This window comes from Cherax quadricarinatus, chromosome 7 (assembly GCF_038502225.1).
Source record: "Cherax quadricarinatus isolate ZL_2023a chromosome 7, ASM3850222v1, whole genome shotgun sequence".
In the NCBI taxonomy this organism is placed as follows: domain Eukaryota; kingdom Metazoa; phylum Arthropoda; class Malacostraca; order Decapoda; family Parastacidae; genus Cherax; species Cherax quadricarinatus.
The window spans coordinates 4,543,881-4,558,647 of record NC_091298.1 but is presented as its reverse complement, the minus strand read 5'-3'; the positions used below and the strand labels follow the sequence as shown (position 1 = coordinate 4,558,647).

Sequence of the window (14,767 nt, the reverse complement as noted above, 5' to 3'; positions counted from 1 at the left end):
TTTCTCTGACGCCCTTATTCACACTCCAGAGACTACATCCTCGATCAGGCAATCACAAGTATAATGTTAAGTGCGAGACTCCAAACTTGTTAGGAACCTTTACACTATTGATGAGTTTCGAGAGTTTTTCTCCTCTGATGCACTTTTGGTGAGTTTCACGATTTTTTCCTACTCCTGGAACCCGGCCCAGGGCCAGGCTTGTCTGGTACTTGTCTGGTCAACTAGGCTGTTGCTGCTGGCGACCTCATGGCTCACATGTATCCAACACATGCTGGTTGCAACTACTGTAGCGTTCTCTCTCTGGGAAAATAATGAGCTTAATGGGATGGACCAGGAAGAAAATTATGAACTTTGAAGAGAACTTTTGACTAATAAAATCACTTAGGGCTCTTATGAATAAAAAAAAATTAAACCTACATAAGAAAAAACAGGGAATGTTCTATGACAAAGAAGAAATCTAAAGACCCAAATGCAACAAAAATGAAAACATGCATGCAGGAACAACAGGATGGATCAGGAGCAGCCACCTAGAGTGAAATTTTAATTCTATCATTAAAAAACTAAAGAGAACATTTATTCAGAGACATCTCAAGTTACGCCACTGACGTGACTAGCGTCTAATGAAGTATAAACAACTAAGAATTAAACACTTGATGATTCACAAACTACGATCACCTTAGTCATGCTCATTCCTTCAGGAATTTCCTGCATGGAAAGTGACATGGTGGTCACCTGCTGTAATATCCTGCACACGTAAGTCCAGGACGCACCCATAACCGCTTTAAGATCGGCATTATAGTCACCTGTCTGACCCGCACCTTCATCCACACCTGGTGGTAGTGACGCACCCGCCATCATCTATCAGTCCTTCCTTCATCTACACAGGTCATAATGGTCGGGAGCGTCACACAGGTCAAATGTTCGTGTCCCTATCATTAAATCTGTGGAGAAATTTTCTCCAACCGGAGGCGACGACCCCTACCAGGGGGGCGACGACACCTCTCGAGGGAGCTAAGATCCATCTCTCTACGTTCCACGTACAGAGAGGGGTCTTAGCTCCCTCGAGAGGGGTCATCGTCCCCCTGGGAGGAGGAGTCGCCCCCAGGTGGAATAAAAATTATCCATTAAGTCTGTTACACCTTACTGGTAATCTCCTTTACACCCTGGACCATCGTCCTCAAGGATTACTTGTACAAGGGTCCCACACTCGTCTCACCTATATAACCCACACTTCGGAAAAAAATATTGCGACGTTTCGGCCGGTTTTAACTACCAATGGTCCAGGACGGACGGAAATGTCTAAAATTTTCTCTCCAAAAACAACGGTATCTGTCAATTATTCCGGTCAGTTTTGTCACTTTTATTCTCCGTCTCACCTGCCGACCCTGTTCAGGTGACACCTGCCGACCCTGTTCAGGTGACACCTGCCGACCCTGTTGAGGTGACACCTGCTGTCCCTGTTCAGGTGACACCTGCTGTCCCTGTTCAGGTGACACCTGCTGTCCCTGTTCAGGTGACACCTGCCGACCCTGTTCAGGTGACACCTGCCGACCCTGTTCAGGTGACACCTGCCGACCCTGTTCAGGTGACACCTGCTGTCCCTGTTCAGGTGACACCTGCTGTCCCTGTTCAGGTGACACCTGCTGTCCCTGTTCAGGTGACACCTGCCGGCCCTGTTCAGGTGACACCTGCCGACCCTGTTCAGGTGACACCTGCTGTCCCTGTTCACCTGCGTCAGTCAAATAGGTAACTGGGTGTTAGTCGACTAGTGTGGGTTGCATCTATTAGATATGACTATGAACCAGGCTGCCATGAATATATGGGTCTACGAGCCGAGGGTTTCAATAGCCTGGTTGATGAAAAAATACACATTTTGCCCACACAGTGGGCTTTATCTGATCTGTTTGTGACCTGATAGAGCCCACTGTGTGGGCGAAACGTAGCCAATAGACACAAATGCATTATAATGCATTTGTGTTTATTTTTCCATCAAGTGGGTATTTTATACCATTTATCTCCAGGCTGGTTGATCATGTCGTTGGCCTAGAAGTCTGATGGTAGACTGGACTACGGGAATAAAAAGCTCCAGAATCCGGTCACAGATAAATTCTCCCCTGAAGACAGTGGGAAGATCTTCGGTTCAAACAACACAACAGTGTTGCTATCACAGCTGCTGGAAAATGATGGGTAGGATAACAAGAACTTTCCAAATAAGCGAGTGCAAGACAATAATGATACTCAAGGCACTTTTATTTCACTAGACTGTAAAATTGCTGCACACTTAACAGCCCTGTTTTAGGGTGATGAAACTGCAATTCTGGTGAATGTGCAGAGAGCTTTCACTTCCTGCATCTACTGAAATACTAAAATTATTTGGGACTCCTAAAATTGCTCAATTTTACTCCCTGGAGCACAGGCGGAAAAGATTCATTTGCAGCTGCAGCAGCACACTGGAGGACGGATTCCTTCATCTTTACCTTTATATTTGATGGATTCCGAGAGCTTTTTCTACTCCCGGAGCCCGGTTTGTCTAGTGTTTGCCTGGTTAACCAGGCTGTTGCTGCTGGTGGCCTGCTGCCCCACATATCCATCACAACCTGGATGATCTGGCACCTGGTGAAGATACTTGTCTAATTTCCTCTTGAAGACTTCTGAGTGTGTTTTCATATTTATCACTTTGCTTACTCTCGTCTCGTCTCCACTTTAGGCAGTACTTATAAAATATTATTTCCCAGTTAAATACCCTTTCATAAATTGTTTAATTAACAAGCTGTACACTTGCTGCACATTGAAAAAGGACTGCAATATGAAAAGATAAATATTAACCATTGGATTTCAACAGTATACACTGGTGGATTGCAAACACATTAACGTAGCAAACACTGGGCCATTCTGAATTAGACAGTCCCTGTTTGAGCTCATATTTAAAGAAAACGAGACTTTAATTAAACTTGTGTTTGTAAAGCGACAATACAGTGTTAAGACGTACAGTGTTAAACAAGCGAGGAGTGCCAGTGAGGTTCAGTATCTTGTGGTGACACTAGAGGTCTACATACCTTGAGAGCCCTTTCTTTGTGGTCACAAAAATGTTAGGTGTGATCTCTGCTTGAATTTGTGAGGATGTAGAGGTTAAGCTGACCGCACAGATTAACTACACTGGACAGAAGTCATTTTCCTCCTAAGCATCACCAGAGGTGTCAGCGACCCACCCGGCTGACTGCTACATCTCCCTAACCATACCACGGGTGGAGATAGAACCCGCGATCAGTCATCATAAAACTCCAGACCAACGCGTTAGCTACTGGGCCAGCTGGTTACCATAAGATTCGTCCAACTAGATATATTTATACACCGTAGGAAGGTTAGCATAGGCACCACTGTGACCACAAGTGCAAATTTATACAGACGAATCTCCCGCCAGCGTGGCCGTGACTAGCTTTAGCTCAAGTCCTCTCAAAGCCGCCAACATGACTCACGAACTGTAATGACACGATTCCAAACAAACCATACCACCATACTACGGGCGGGTTCTATCCCCGCCCTTGGTATGGTTTATTTGCAATCGTGTCATTACGATTTCGTGAGTCATACATCTCCTTGATTGCACGACTCCTTGTAACATCCTGCTTGTTGTCAAGCTTTAAATTGTGCTTCGTATTCAAAAACTGACCTACCTACCCATCTTTTGTCTGTCTAGGTGACAGTTCCAGGGATCATCGCCCCCGCGGGCCAGTCTCAGACCAGGTTCTCCTGGTTGATGTCCTGGTCAACATTGGTACTAATTACACGTAGCCTAACCTAACTACCACAGACCTCTCAGCAAAATTAGGTTACATTTTTCAGTTTTGGTGCAAAATCAAAAGTGAAACGGAGTAAAGGACAAACTCGAATTATTCAATAGTCGAAGTTCAGTGTGAGAGACTTGGGAATGAGAATATCAGAGCGTCTCACATTCAAGGATAACAGTAATGTTACTACAGTTACCACAATAATGATAGGCTGGATAACTAGAACATTAAATACAAGAGAACCAAAGCCAATTATATTCAATTCACTTGTTCTCTCTCTAGCCTGAAATACTGCTGTATACTAACACTACTTCCCCCCTTCCGTCAAGGCAGGCCACTATATGCGACCAGCAGCAACAGTTTGGTTGATCAAGCCTTGATCCACCGGGAGGCATGATCTGTGACCAGGCTGCAGGAATGTTCACCACCCGAGGCATCCTTCAGGCATTTTGCCCGTATAAATTCAGACATCTGAACTACTCGTACTCCTTGGGACGTAGGCGAGAAAGGTACATCACAATTGACATCTAGAAGTTTCTGGAAGGACCTGTCCCAAACATGCACACTGCAACCACTCCATATGAAAGCAAAGGACTTGGCTGATAGTGCAAAACCCTTCCAGTGAAGAGCAGGGGCGCAGGAGAAAGAATTCAGTGTAAGGGAACCTTGACTTTTTAACGTCCTCCCTTCGTGCATAAAGGGAATTATTAACAAACACTGAGTTGTCTTTAAGAGGGAACGTGATAAGTTCTTAAGTCCAACATATTCACCACAGCCGGGCAGTATGTTGCACTTTGTGAAGCCAGCACAAACAGCCTGGCCGATCATGCCAGCAATCTGGAGGCTTGGTGTGTGACCGGACCGCGGGGACTGACTCTCGGAATCGACGCAAGATGAATGCCGCATAAAACCGCAATACACTAATTAAGCCTACAATACCCAACACACAAAGCTACAGCATATCAAACAAAACTACAATTCGTCAAACTGCAGCATGCCACACAAAAGTAACATACGTGACACTAAAACAAAATACATCGCATTGCTGTATACTTGCCTGTTCAGCAGCTGAGTGTCTCACTGCTGATATTCTTTCTCTCTGAGGATTAAAAACAAAGAAGTGTGTCAAGTATGAGACGACGACAGAGAGAGACAGACAGACACAGATACACACACCACACACACAGTGAAGAAGAAAGGAGCCAGGAGATATGAATCGACTCCTGCAACCACAATTAGGTGAGGACACACACACACACACACACACACACACACACACATACACACAGACACACACACACACACACACACACACACACACACACACACACACACACACACACACACACACACACACACACACACACACGAAGCCTCCCACAAAAGCCAGATAACAAGGGTAACATTTACACGTCTTGCGACAACACGCGAGTCTTGTTCAACAACAATGTATCTGATAACCTTCCTAACACCCCACCATCAAAACTGTTCTTTATAACCTGAGGGGAGAAGAAAAGTAAAGAAAGTAACAAAAACAGCAGAGACGGCAATCCGAGAGAGACGCGGATGGAGACAAACGGACACAGATAGACAGCATACATGACGAGACAGAGACAGGTAGACATGAGGCCCAGGTGAAGGTGTGGAGACGCATGTGGAGGGGAACGACAATTACTGTTGACAGGTACATGGATCCCTTGTCATTACAGCCCCTCACCGCTGGATTACTTCTCAGTGGCAACGGCCTTTTTCCACACCACACACACACACATACACACACACACACACACACTGGAGGACAAGAGGGTCAGGGGAGACATGATAACGACATATAAAATACTGCGTGGAATAGATAACGTGGACAGAGACAGGATATTCCAGAGAGGAGACACAGAAACAAGGGGTCACAATTGGAAGCTGAAGACTCAGACGAGTTACAGGGATGTTAGGAAGTACTTCAATCATTGAGTCGTCAGGAAGTGGAATAGTCTAGCAAGTGATGTAGTGGAGGCAGGAGCCATATATAGCTTTAAGACGAGGTATGACAAAGCTCAGGGAGCAGAGAGAGAGAGAGAGGGGGGACCTAGTAGCAATCAGTGAAGAGGCGGGGCCAGGAGCTGTGAATCGACCTCTACAACCACAAACAGGTGAGTATACACACACACACTAGCACCGCCACGCCACTCTCATCATCATCATTGTTGTTACACAACCGGACAAATCTAAGCTACTCCACTGTGGAAAAAAAAATAAAAACTTAAAAAAAAAAAAATACAAAATGCAAATAAAGACTTAGTGGTTCACAATGTCGGAATATTGTACGTTTAATGAACAACAAAATGGCAAGAAATGACAAGATTATAACAGTATCTCGGAGCCATGTTGGACTGGTAACAAAGACAGTGGTTTAGAAAGACACGTAAGCAAACACTATAACATATTTATTAGAAAACGTTTCGGTCCTGGGACCTTGATCACTTCTTGAAGTGATCAAGGTCCCAGGACCGAAACGTTTTCTAATAAATATGTTATAGTGTTTGCTTACGTGTCTTTCTAAACCAACTTGTCGGTATTTATTACCAAGGTTTATACCAACAAAGACAGTGACAGCCTCGTCAGCTACATATATTAATGTCAACTATAGAAAAAAAATCCTCCCAATAATCAAATAATATAAATTCATATATTTTTGGGTAAATATACAAGATCTTAAACCAAACAACAACAACAAAATACAGTATATTTAATGGACTCTTCACCAAGACAAATGCAATGCTTGCAGCCTTCTCAGAGACCCACGTCAAAGACTACTTTGACAATGACTAGTCTACTTAAACACGACCGCAAAAAACAGGTCACAAGGAGGGGAAAAAAAAGGATGGGCCACAAATTGATTTATTTAAAATTTTAGCAGTAAAAAAAATGAAAATCAGAATCTCGGTTACTTCTATATAACCTATCAGATACAACTTCCCATCAATTCAAAGACCAGCAACTGAAAGTTGAAGGCAGTCTTGAAAATCTTTTAAACCCGGCCTTAAACATAAGAACATAAGAACATAAGAACGAAGGAACACTGCAGAAGGCCTACTGGCCCATGCGAGGCAGGTCCAAGTCCCTACCGGCTTAAGCCAATGCACCCAACCTAGTCAGGTCAGGTCACATTGACTTAAGGGAGGAACACGGCAACCGACCTGTTAGCACAAGCTATCAGGTCTAACTCACACCCACCCACATCTACTCATGTATTTATCCAACCTATTTTTAAAGCTACACAACGTTCTGGCCTCTATAACGGTACTTGGGAGTTTGTTCCACTCATCCACAACTCTATTACCAAACCAGTACTTTCCTATATCCCTCCTGAATCTGAATTTTTCCAACTTAAAACCATTGCTGCGAGTCCTGTCTAGGCTAGATATTTTCAGCACACTATTTACATCCCCTTTATTTATTCCTGTCTTCCACTTATAAACCTCAATCATATCCCCCCTAATTCTACGTCTTTCTAGAGAGTGCAGTTTCAGGGCCCTTAGTCTATCCTCATAGGGAAGGTTTCTGATACATGGGATCATCTTTGTCATCCTCCTTTGTACATTTTCCAGAGAATTTATATCCATTCTGTAATACGGTGACCAAAACTGTGCAGCATAATCTAAATGAGGCCTAACCAAGGATGTATAGAGTTGAAGAACAACCTGAGGACTCCTATTATTTATGCTTCTTGATATGAAGCCAAGGATTCTATTAGCTTTATTGCGAACACTTATGCACTGTTGTCTTGGTTTCAGATTACTGCTAACCAGAACTCCTAAATCTTTTTCGCAATCCGTAATATTAAGATCTACATTATTTAGTTTATATGTGGCATGGTTATTGTCCTGTCCAACATTTAGAACTTTGCATTTGTCTATATTAAACTGCATCTGCCACTTCTCCGACCACTGCATCAGTCTATTCAAATCTTCCTGGAGTGCTCGAATGTCCTCGTCAGAATGAATTCGACGGCCTATTTTGGTGTCATCGGCAAACTTGCCGATGTCGCTCTTTATGCCCTCATCTATGTCGTTTATGTAGATTGTGAACAGCAGGGGGCCCAACACTGACCCCTGTGGAACACCGCTCGTGACGCTTCCCCACTCTGATTTCTCCCCATTTATGCAAACTCTCTGCTGCCTCTTTGTCAACCATGCCTCTATCCAGGAAAAAATTTCTCCTCCTATTCCATGTGCTTCAATTTTCCTCAATAGTCTCTGATGTGGGACCCTGTCAAAAGCCTTACTGAAGTCCATATACACAATATCATATTCGTTACCATGATCTACCTCCTCAAATACCTTAGTGAAAAAAGTTAATAAATTCGTAAGGCAGGAACGTCCCTTTGTAAAACCATGCTGAGATTCGTTGATTAATTTATGCTTTTCAAGGTGGCTACGAACTGCCTCGGCAATTATTGATTCCATAAATTTTCCCACTATGGAGGTTAGGCTTATTGGTCTATAGTTCGAAGCTAAGGACCTGTCACCTGTTTTGAAAATAGGTATCACATTTGCCATTTTCCACTTATCTGGCACCATGCCAGTTTGTAGTGATATGTTGAAAAGATTAGCCAAAGGTGTGCTAAGCTCCTCTTTACATTCCTTTAGAACCCTTGCATACAGTTCATCAGGGCCTGGGGATTTGTTAGGTTTTAATTTATCTATTTGCCTAAGGACCATGTCACTTGTGACCCTAATAGTGCACAGTTTATTATCGTCCTGTTCTACATAATTTATCATTACTGGAATATCACTGGTATCCTCCTGTGTAAAAACTGAGAGGAAGTATGTGTTAAAAATTCTACACATTTCCTTATCACTGTCAGTGAGCTGACCCGAGGAACTTTTGAGTGGGCCTATCTTGTCCCTGATCTTACTTCTGTATACCTGAAAGAATCCTTTTGGGTTAGTCTTCGATTCTCTTGCAACTTTAACCTCATAATCTCTTTTTGCTTTTCTAATTCCCTTTTTTATTTCTCTCTTTAACTGAATATATCGATTTCTTAATTGCCCCTCTCCTCTTTTGATTTGCCTATATATGCCTCTCTTTTGACCAATCAGATATTTTAATCTATTGTTCATCCATTTAGGATCATTTTTGTTTGATCTGATTTCCCTATTTGGAACATAATTTGACTGAGCAGCTAGAACTATGCCCTGGAAAGCATCATATCGGCAACCATCACCACCTACCTGACCCCTAGTCAGGTCATTCCAGTTCAGCCCACCTAAGTAATTTTTCAGTCCTATGAAATCAGCCAAGCGAAAGTCAGGGACGGAGACTTGATTGCCATTATTAGGGGAATTCCATGATATGTTAAAACTGAGTGATTTGTGATCACTCTCCCCAAGCTCATCATTAACCTCAAGATTATTAATTAGTGTTTCCCTACTGGCAAGAACCAAGTCAAGGAGGTTATTTCCCCTAGTTGGCTCTGTCACAAACTGTTTTAAAAAACAATCCTGGATCGTATCAAGAAAGTCACCCGACTCTAAATTTCCTGTCAAATTGCTCCAGTCAATCTGTCTATAGTTGAAATCTCCCATTAGCACAACATTTTCGTATGTAGATGCCTTACGAATTTCGTCCCATAGAAGTTTACTGCACTCCCTATCAAGATTTGGGGCCCTGTAAATCACACCCAAAATTAGTTTTTCTCGGCCCTCGAGAAGCTGTAACCAAACAGATTCAGTGGCTGACGCTTCTAATTTAATATCTTGTCTAACACAACAATTTAAATTGTCTCTGACATACATCGCTACTCCACCACCTTTCCTGTTGACCCTGTCAGTGTGGAATAATTTATAGCCTTGTATGTGACATTCAGATGGCATCTCTCTATCTTTCAGATTGAGCCAGGTCTCTGTTATAGCAATAATATCTATGTTTCCTGCACTTGCAATTAATCTTAGCTCATCTATCTTATTTCTAACACTCCTGCTATTAGTATAGTAAACCTTAAGGGAGCTAGTCCCTTGCTGCCCTCTGCTGTCCCCCTTTGTTTTCTGACCTGTTCTATTGTCTTTATTTATAACTTCATGCTGAATGCCTTTTATACATTTACTGTTTCCAACCCTAGTGTTGCAACCTGCTTGTTTCCCACACACACCCATACCTCTATCTTCCATCAGTTTAAAATCATAGGCATTTCACCAATGGCCTTCTCAATCGAGTCTGCAAGTGCTACCACCCCAGCCCCAGAGAGATGAACCCCATCCCTTGCATACATATCATGTTTGCCATAAAAGTTGTTCCAGTTGTCAATGAATGGGATTGCAAGTTCCTTGCAGTATCTGTCTAGCCAGCAATTTACACCAATTGCCCTAGACAACCATTCATTTCCTACTCCCCTTCTAGGCAAGATGCTACATATGATTGGGATCCCTCCCTTAGACTTAATGAAATCTATAGCTGACCTGTACTTATCTAGCAGCTCTTCTCTCCTACCCTTCCCAATATCATTTCCACCAGCACTGAGACAGATAATGGGCTTGTTCCCATTACCTGACATGATATTATCCAGCCTGTTGACAATGTCCCCAACACCAGCTCCAGGGAAGCACACTCTATCTCTCATCTTCTTATTCCTATTACAAAAAGCACGGTCAACATATCTTACCTGAGAGTCACCAACCACAAGAATGCGCTTACCTTCATTAGCAGGGGCAGTAGTACCCTTACCTTCACTGGCCACTGAAGTACATTCATCCTGGAGAACAGAGAAGCGATTTCCTACCTTCAGATCTTCACTCTTAACTTTCCTTACTCTGATGCGCCTCCCATTACTGTGAACAACTCGCCACTTGTAGCAGGTGCTGGGCTGCACCTCACTGCTGGTACCCGTTGCTACCTCCCCACCTACAGCCTCCTCACAGTGAGAGACAGACTGCACCTCACTGCTAGAAGCCTCATTCCCCACATCTCCAACCACCTCACACTCTCTCCCAGGCCCATTGAGGTGGACCTTCAGCCTCCTAATCTCCTCCTGGAGAAGCAAGACCTCCTCCTTCAACTCTCCAAACTCAGTTTTTAAAACACTGCAGAAGCAAGCCATGCTTTGTAACCGTCCACGCTAATCCCCAAAGCAGCTCAGGGTCTGTGACCTCACGTGCTTGGTGCTGCTTGGTGATTTCATTTTAAAACATCGAAAATAGAAGAATGTATCAAATGCTGTAGTAGCAGAGAAAATCCCAGCAGTAAGTTCGGATGAACAGCAAATAGGAGGACTGACCAGACTAGAAAATACCCTTGACCTTATATTCACATATAATGATCTCGTACGGAAGATAACGGTATCGAATACAACAAATATACTCGGACCAGAAACGAGATGTTCGGACCTGCATACACACTGGTCTTCAGCAGCAAAACATAAACAGGAATAAGGTTGCATTCAACAAATTCAACTTAAACAAATACACTATGTTGTACATAGTATACACTCCCGACAAGATGAAGAATTAGACACAGGTTCAACATCTGGGTATCTTTATTCGTAGACGTTTGAGCCAACCAGTGGCTTGATCAACTCAAGGACATAATGTGTTAAGCTTGTGCTACCAGGTCGGTTGCCGTGTTCCTCCCTTAAGTCAAGGTGACCTGACCTGACTAGTTTGGGTGCATTGGCTTAAGCTGGTAGGAGACTTGGACCTGCCTCGCATGGGCCAGTAGGCCTGCTGCAGTGTTCCTTCGTTCTTATGTTCTTATGTTAAAACGACACAAGTGCAAATAATGTGACATTTTATTGTGGCAACGTTTCGCTCTTGACAAAGCTCCTGGAGAGCGAAACGTTGCCACAATAAAATGCCACATTAGTTGCACTTGTGTCCTTTTACTTAACATATTGTCGGCAATTCTACCAATATTAATACAAGAACATAATATGAAGAATATAGAATTATATACAAAAGATGAGTCAATCAGTCCCTCAGCCTTGAAGATCACCGTAGTGCTCTTCAAATGATTACCTCATCTCCTGTATATAATTCTACATTCTTCATATTATGTCCCTGTATTTTATTGACAAAGCCACTGGTTGGCGAAGCTTCTACAAATAAAGATACCCAGATGTTGCACATGTGTCTAAATCTTCAATAAAAACATTAACTGAGATGAAATAAATTACGACCTTACCGAAATGCGCTGGATAGTTTGAGCAATATCAATTTAAACCAGTATATGAGAGAATAATTTCAGTGGCAGTGGAAGTGTGCTACAAATTCATACCACTGAGAGAGAGAAGAAGCAAGTTAGAAAGAGTGGGATTCTCCCTTCACGAACAGGTGCAGACCATGAATCACTGAACTTCTCATAGTTATCACACTTTCTCAAGAGCGAAAAGAGCTACTAGATAGAGAGGTGGAGAAAATAAGTCGAGGGGGAAAAACTGAATGCGTCATACAGAGTCCGGCAGAGACAGAGGAGAAAAAAAAAACATTAATGAAACTGAAACAAACGAAATATTTTTCTCAAATACCATATCCAAGGCAAAAACCGTATCTACCATTGAATTCTTGTTTGAAGAAGACGGAACCTACACTGATAACAAATAAATGAGCGGAATACTGAATATAATTTTCCGTAGTGAGCAGTTAATCAAATTAAAAAATAAACAATCCGAATTCAATTTTGTACAAACGACACCCAAAACTCTGCCCAATTCTCCAAAATTTCTGACATAACCCTAACTCCACTCTACTTAGAAGAAGCCACTGATAGTATGTTCATGCATTCTGTCCCAGGTCCAGCTTCTTATAACCTCGCATTCGTCAAAATTAAAAAAAAAAAAAAGTATTACATTGTTATACTGACGTAAAGTAACTTTACTGACGTAAAGATTCTAACACCCAAATTATTGGGGACGAATATAAAGCTTCACTGCACTCTCTGAAAAGCAAGCTAGAAAGATGTACCATAATTACCACGTGGAAGATACCGGAGAGATTGGTTCTAAATCTGTACACTGAAATTTCTCCTTATCGAAACATAGGAAAGAAGGAACACTGCAACAGGCCTACTGGCCCATGCGAGGCAAGTCCAACTCTCCCACCGACTTAAGCCAATGCCTTGACCCAGTCAGGTCAGTCACATTCACTTAGGAGAGGAGCACGGCATTCGACCTAGTAGCAGAAGCTAGTCAGGTCCAACTCACACCCACCCACACCCACTCATGTATTTATCCAACCTATTTTTAAAACTACACAAAGTCTTAGCTTCTATACGGTACTCGGGAGTTTGTTCCACTCATCCACGACTCTATTACCAAACCAGTGCTTTCCTATATCCTTCCTGAACTTGAATTTTTCCAGCTTAAAACCATTGCTGCGAGTCCTGTCTATGCTAGATATTTTTAGCACCCTATTTACATCCCCTTTATTAATTCCTGTTTTCCATTTATACACCTCAATCATATCCCCCCCTAATTCTACGCCTTTCTAGAGAATACAGATTCAGGGCCCTCGGTATATCCTCATAGGGAAGATTTCTGATACATGGGATCAACTTTGTCATCCTCCTTTGTACGTTTTCCAGTGCATTTACATACATTCTGTAATACGGTGACCAAAACTGTGCAGCATAGTCTAAGTGAGGCCTAACCAAGGATATATAGAGTTGAAGAACAACCTGAGGGCTTCTGTTATTTATATTTCTTGATATGAAGCCAAGGATTCTGTTACCTTTATTGCAAACGCTTATGCACTCTTGTCTTGGTTTCAGATTACTGCTATCCAGAACTCATAAATCCTTTTCGCAGTCAGTAATATTAAGATCTACATTATTTAGTTTATATGTGGCATGATTATTTTCCTGTCCAACATTTAGAACTTTGCATTTGTCCATATTAAACTGCATCTGCCACTTCTTCGACCACTGTACCAGCCTTTTCAAATCATCCTGGAGTGCTCTAATGTCCTCATTAGAATGAATTGGACGGCGTATTTTGGTGTCATCAGCAAATTTGCTCATGTCGCTATTTATTCCTTCATCTATGTTGTTTATGTAAATTGTGAACAACAACGAGCCCAACACTGACCCCTGTGGAACACCTCTAGTGACGTGTCCCCATTCTTATTTCTCCCCATTTATGGAAAATCTCTGCTGCCTATTTGTCAACAATGCCTCTACCCAGGAAAAAAATTCTCCTATTCTATGTGCCTTAGGTTTTTTCAACAGCCTCTGATGTGGAACTCTATTGAAAGCCTTACTGAAATCCATATACACAATATATTCATTACCATGATGAGTGGTGACGTGTACTTGGCTCAGTGGTGACGTGTACTTGGCTCAGTGGTGACGTGTACTTGGCTCTGTGAAAGACCTGTTTGTGTGCTCTCTGTGAATCTGAACCAGGATGCCCTCTCTTGAGCAACTTTACCAGCAGCTGAGAGAAGAGCTCAGAGTTGCTAAGATGGAGATACGGCGATTAACGGAGGAGAACAAGAGGATTCGTAGTAGTCCTCCTGTTGTGAGTCCCCAGGTTAAGAGGGGAGCTTGGTCAGTGGCCGGGCAACATGGAACCAAGCTGAAGATCAAGAAAACGGTTGGAGAGGCAGAAACAACGAGAAACCAGAAGACTACCGTGGAAACTTCCAACCCATTCTCGGTGCTACCTGACGAATGTGAGTGTTCTACTGGTAATGCCACAACGAGCACCAAAGAAGCATTGGCAGACGTGAGTGAGACATCCCTAGAAACCCCAACGAAGACCATCGAGAACGTCTTGACGAATTCTACAAGTGGTATAATGCTACCTGGCGAATGTGAGTCGACTACTCGGAGCATCACGACGGACGACGCCAAGGAAGGTAAAAACATTGTTGTTGTTGGGGATAGCCAGATTAGGTACATGGATAGGGCATTCTCCTTGAAAGATAGGAGTAGGAGGCAGAGAGTGTGTTTTCCTGGGGCTGGGATGAAGGATATTGTTAGCCGTCTGGATG

At 42.8% G+C, this 14,767-nt stretch overlaps 1 protein-coding gene across 2 annotated transcripts in view; it reads right to left on the bottom strand.

Moving 5' to 3' along the window:
* The window catches only part of LOC128686776 (rho-related GTP-binding protein RhoU), a 260,199-nt gene that overhangs the window by 99,041 nt on the left and 146,391 nt on the right, over positions 1-14,767 (bottom strand). The window contains exon 3 of one of the 2 annotated variants that reach the window (XM_070082716.1): positions 4,756-4,887. The exons of the other annotated variant lie outside the window; for it this stretch is intronic. Within the exon in view, the coding sequence (XP_069938817.1) occupies positions 4,771-4,887 (117 nt within the window). The 3' untranslated portion in view covers positions 4,756-4,770. Of the gene's footprint in view, positions 1-4,755; positions 4,888-14,767 lie in introns of those variants that run through there. 2 annotated transcript variants of the gene reach the window in all.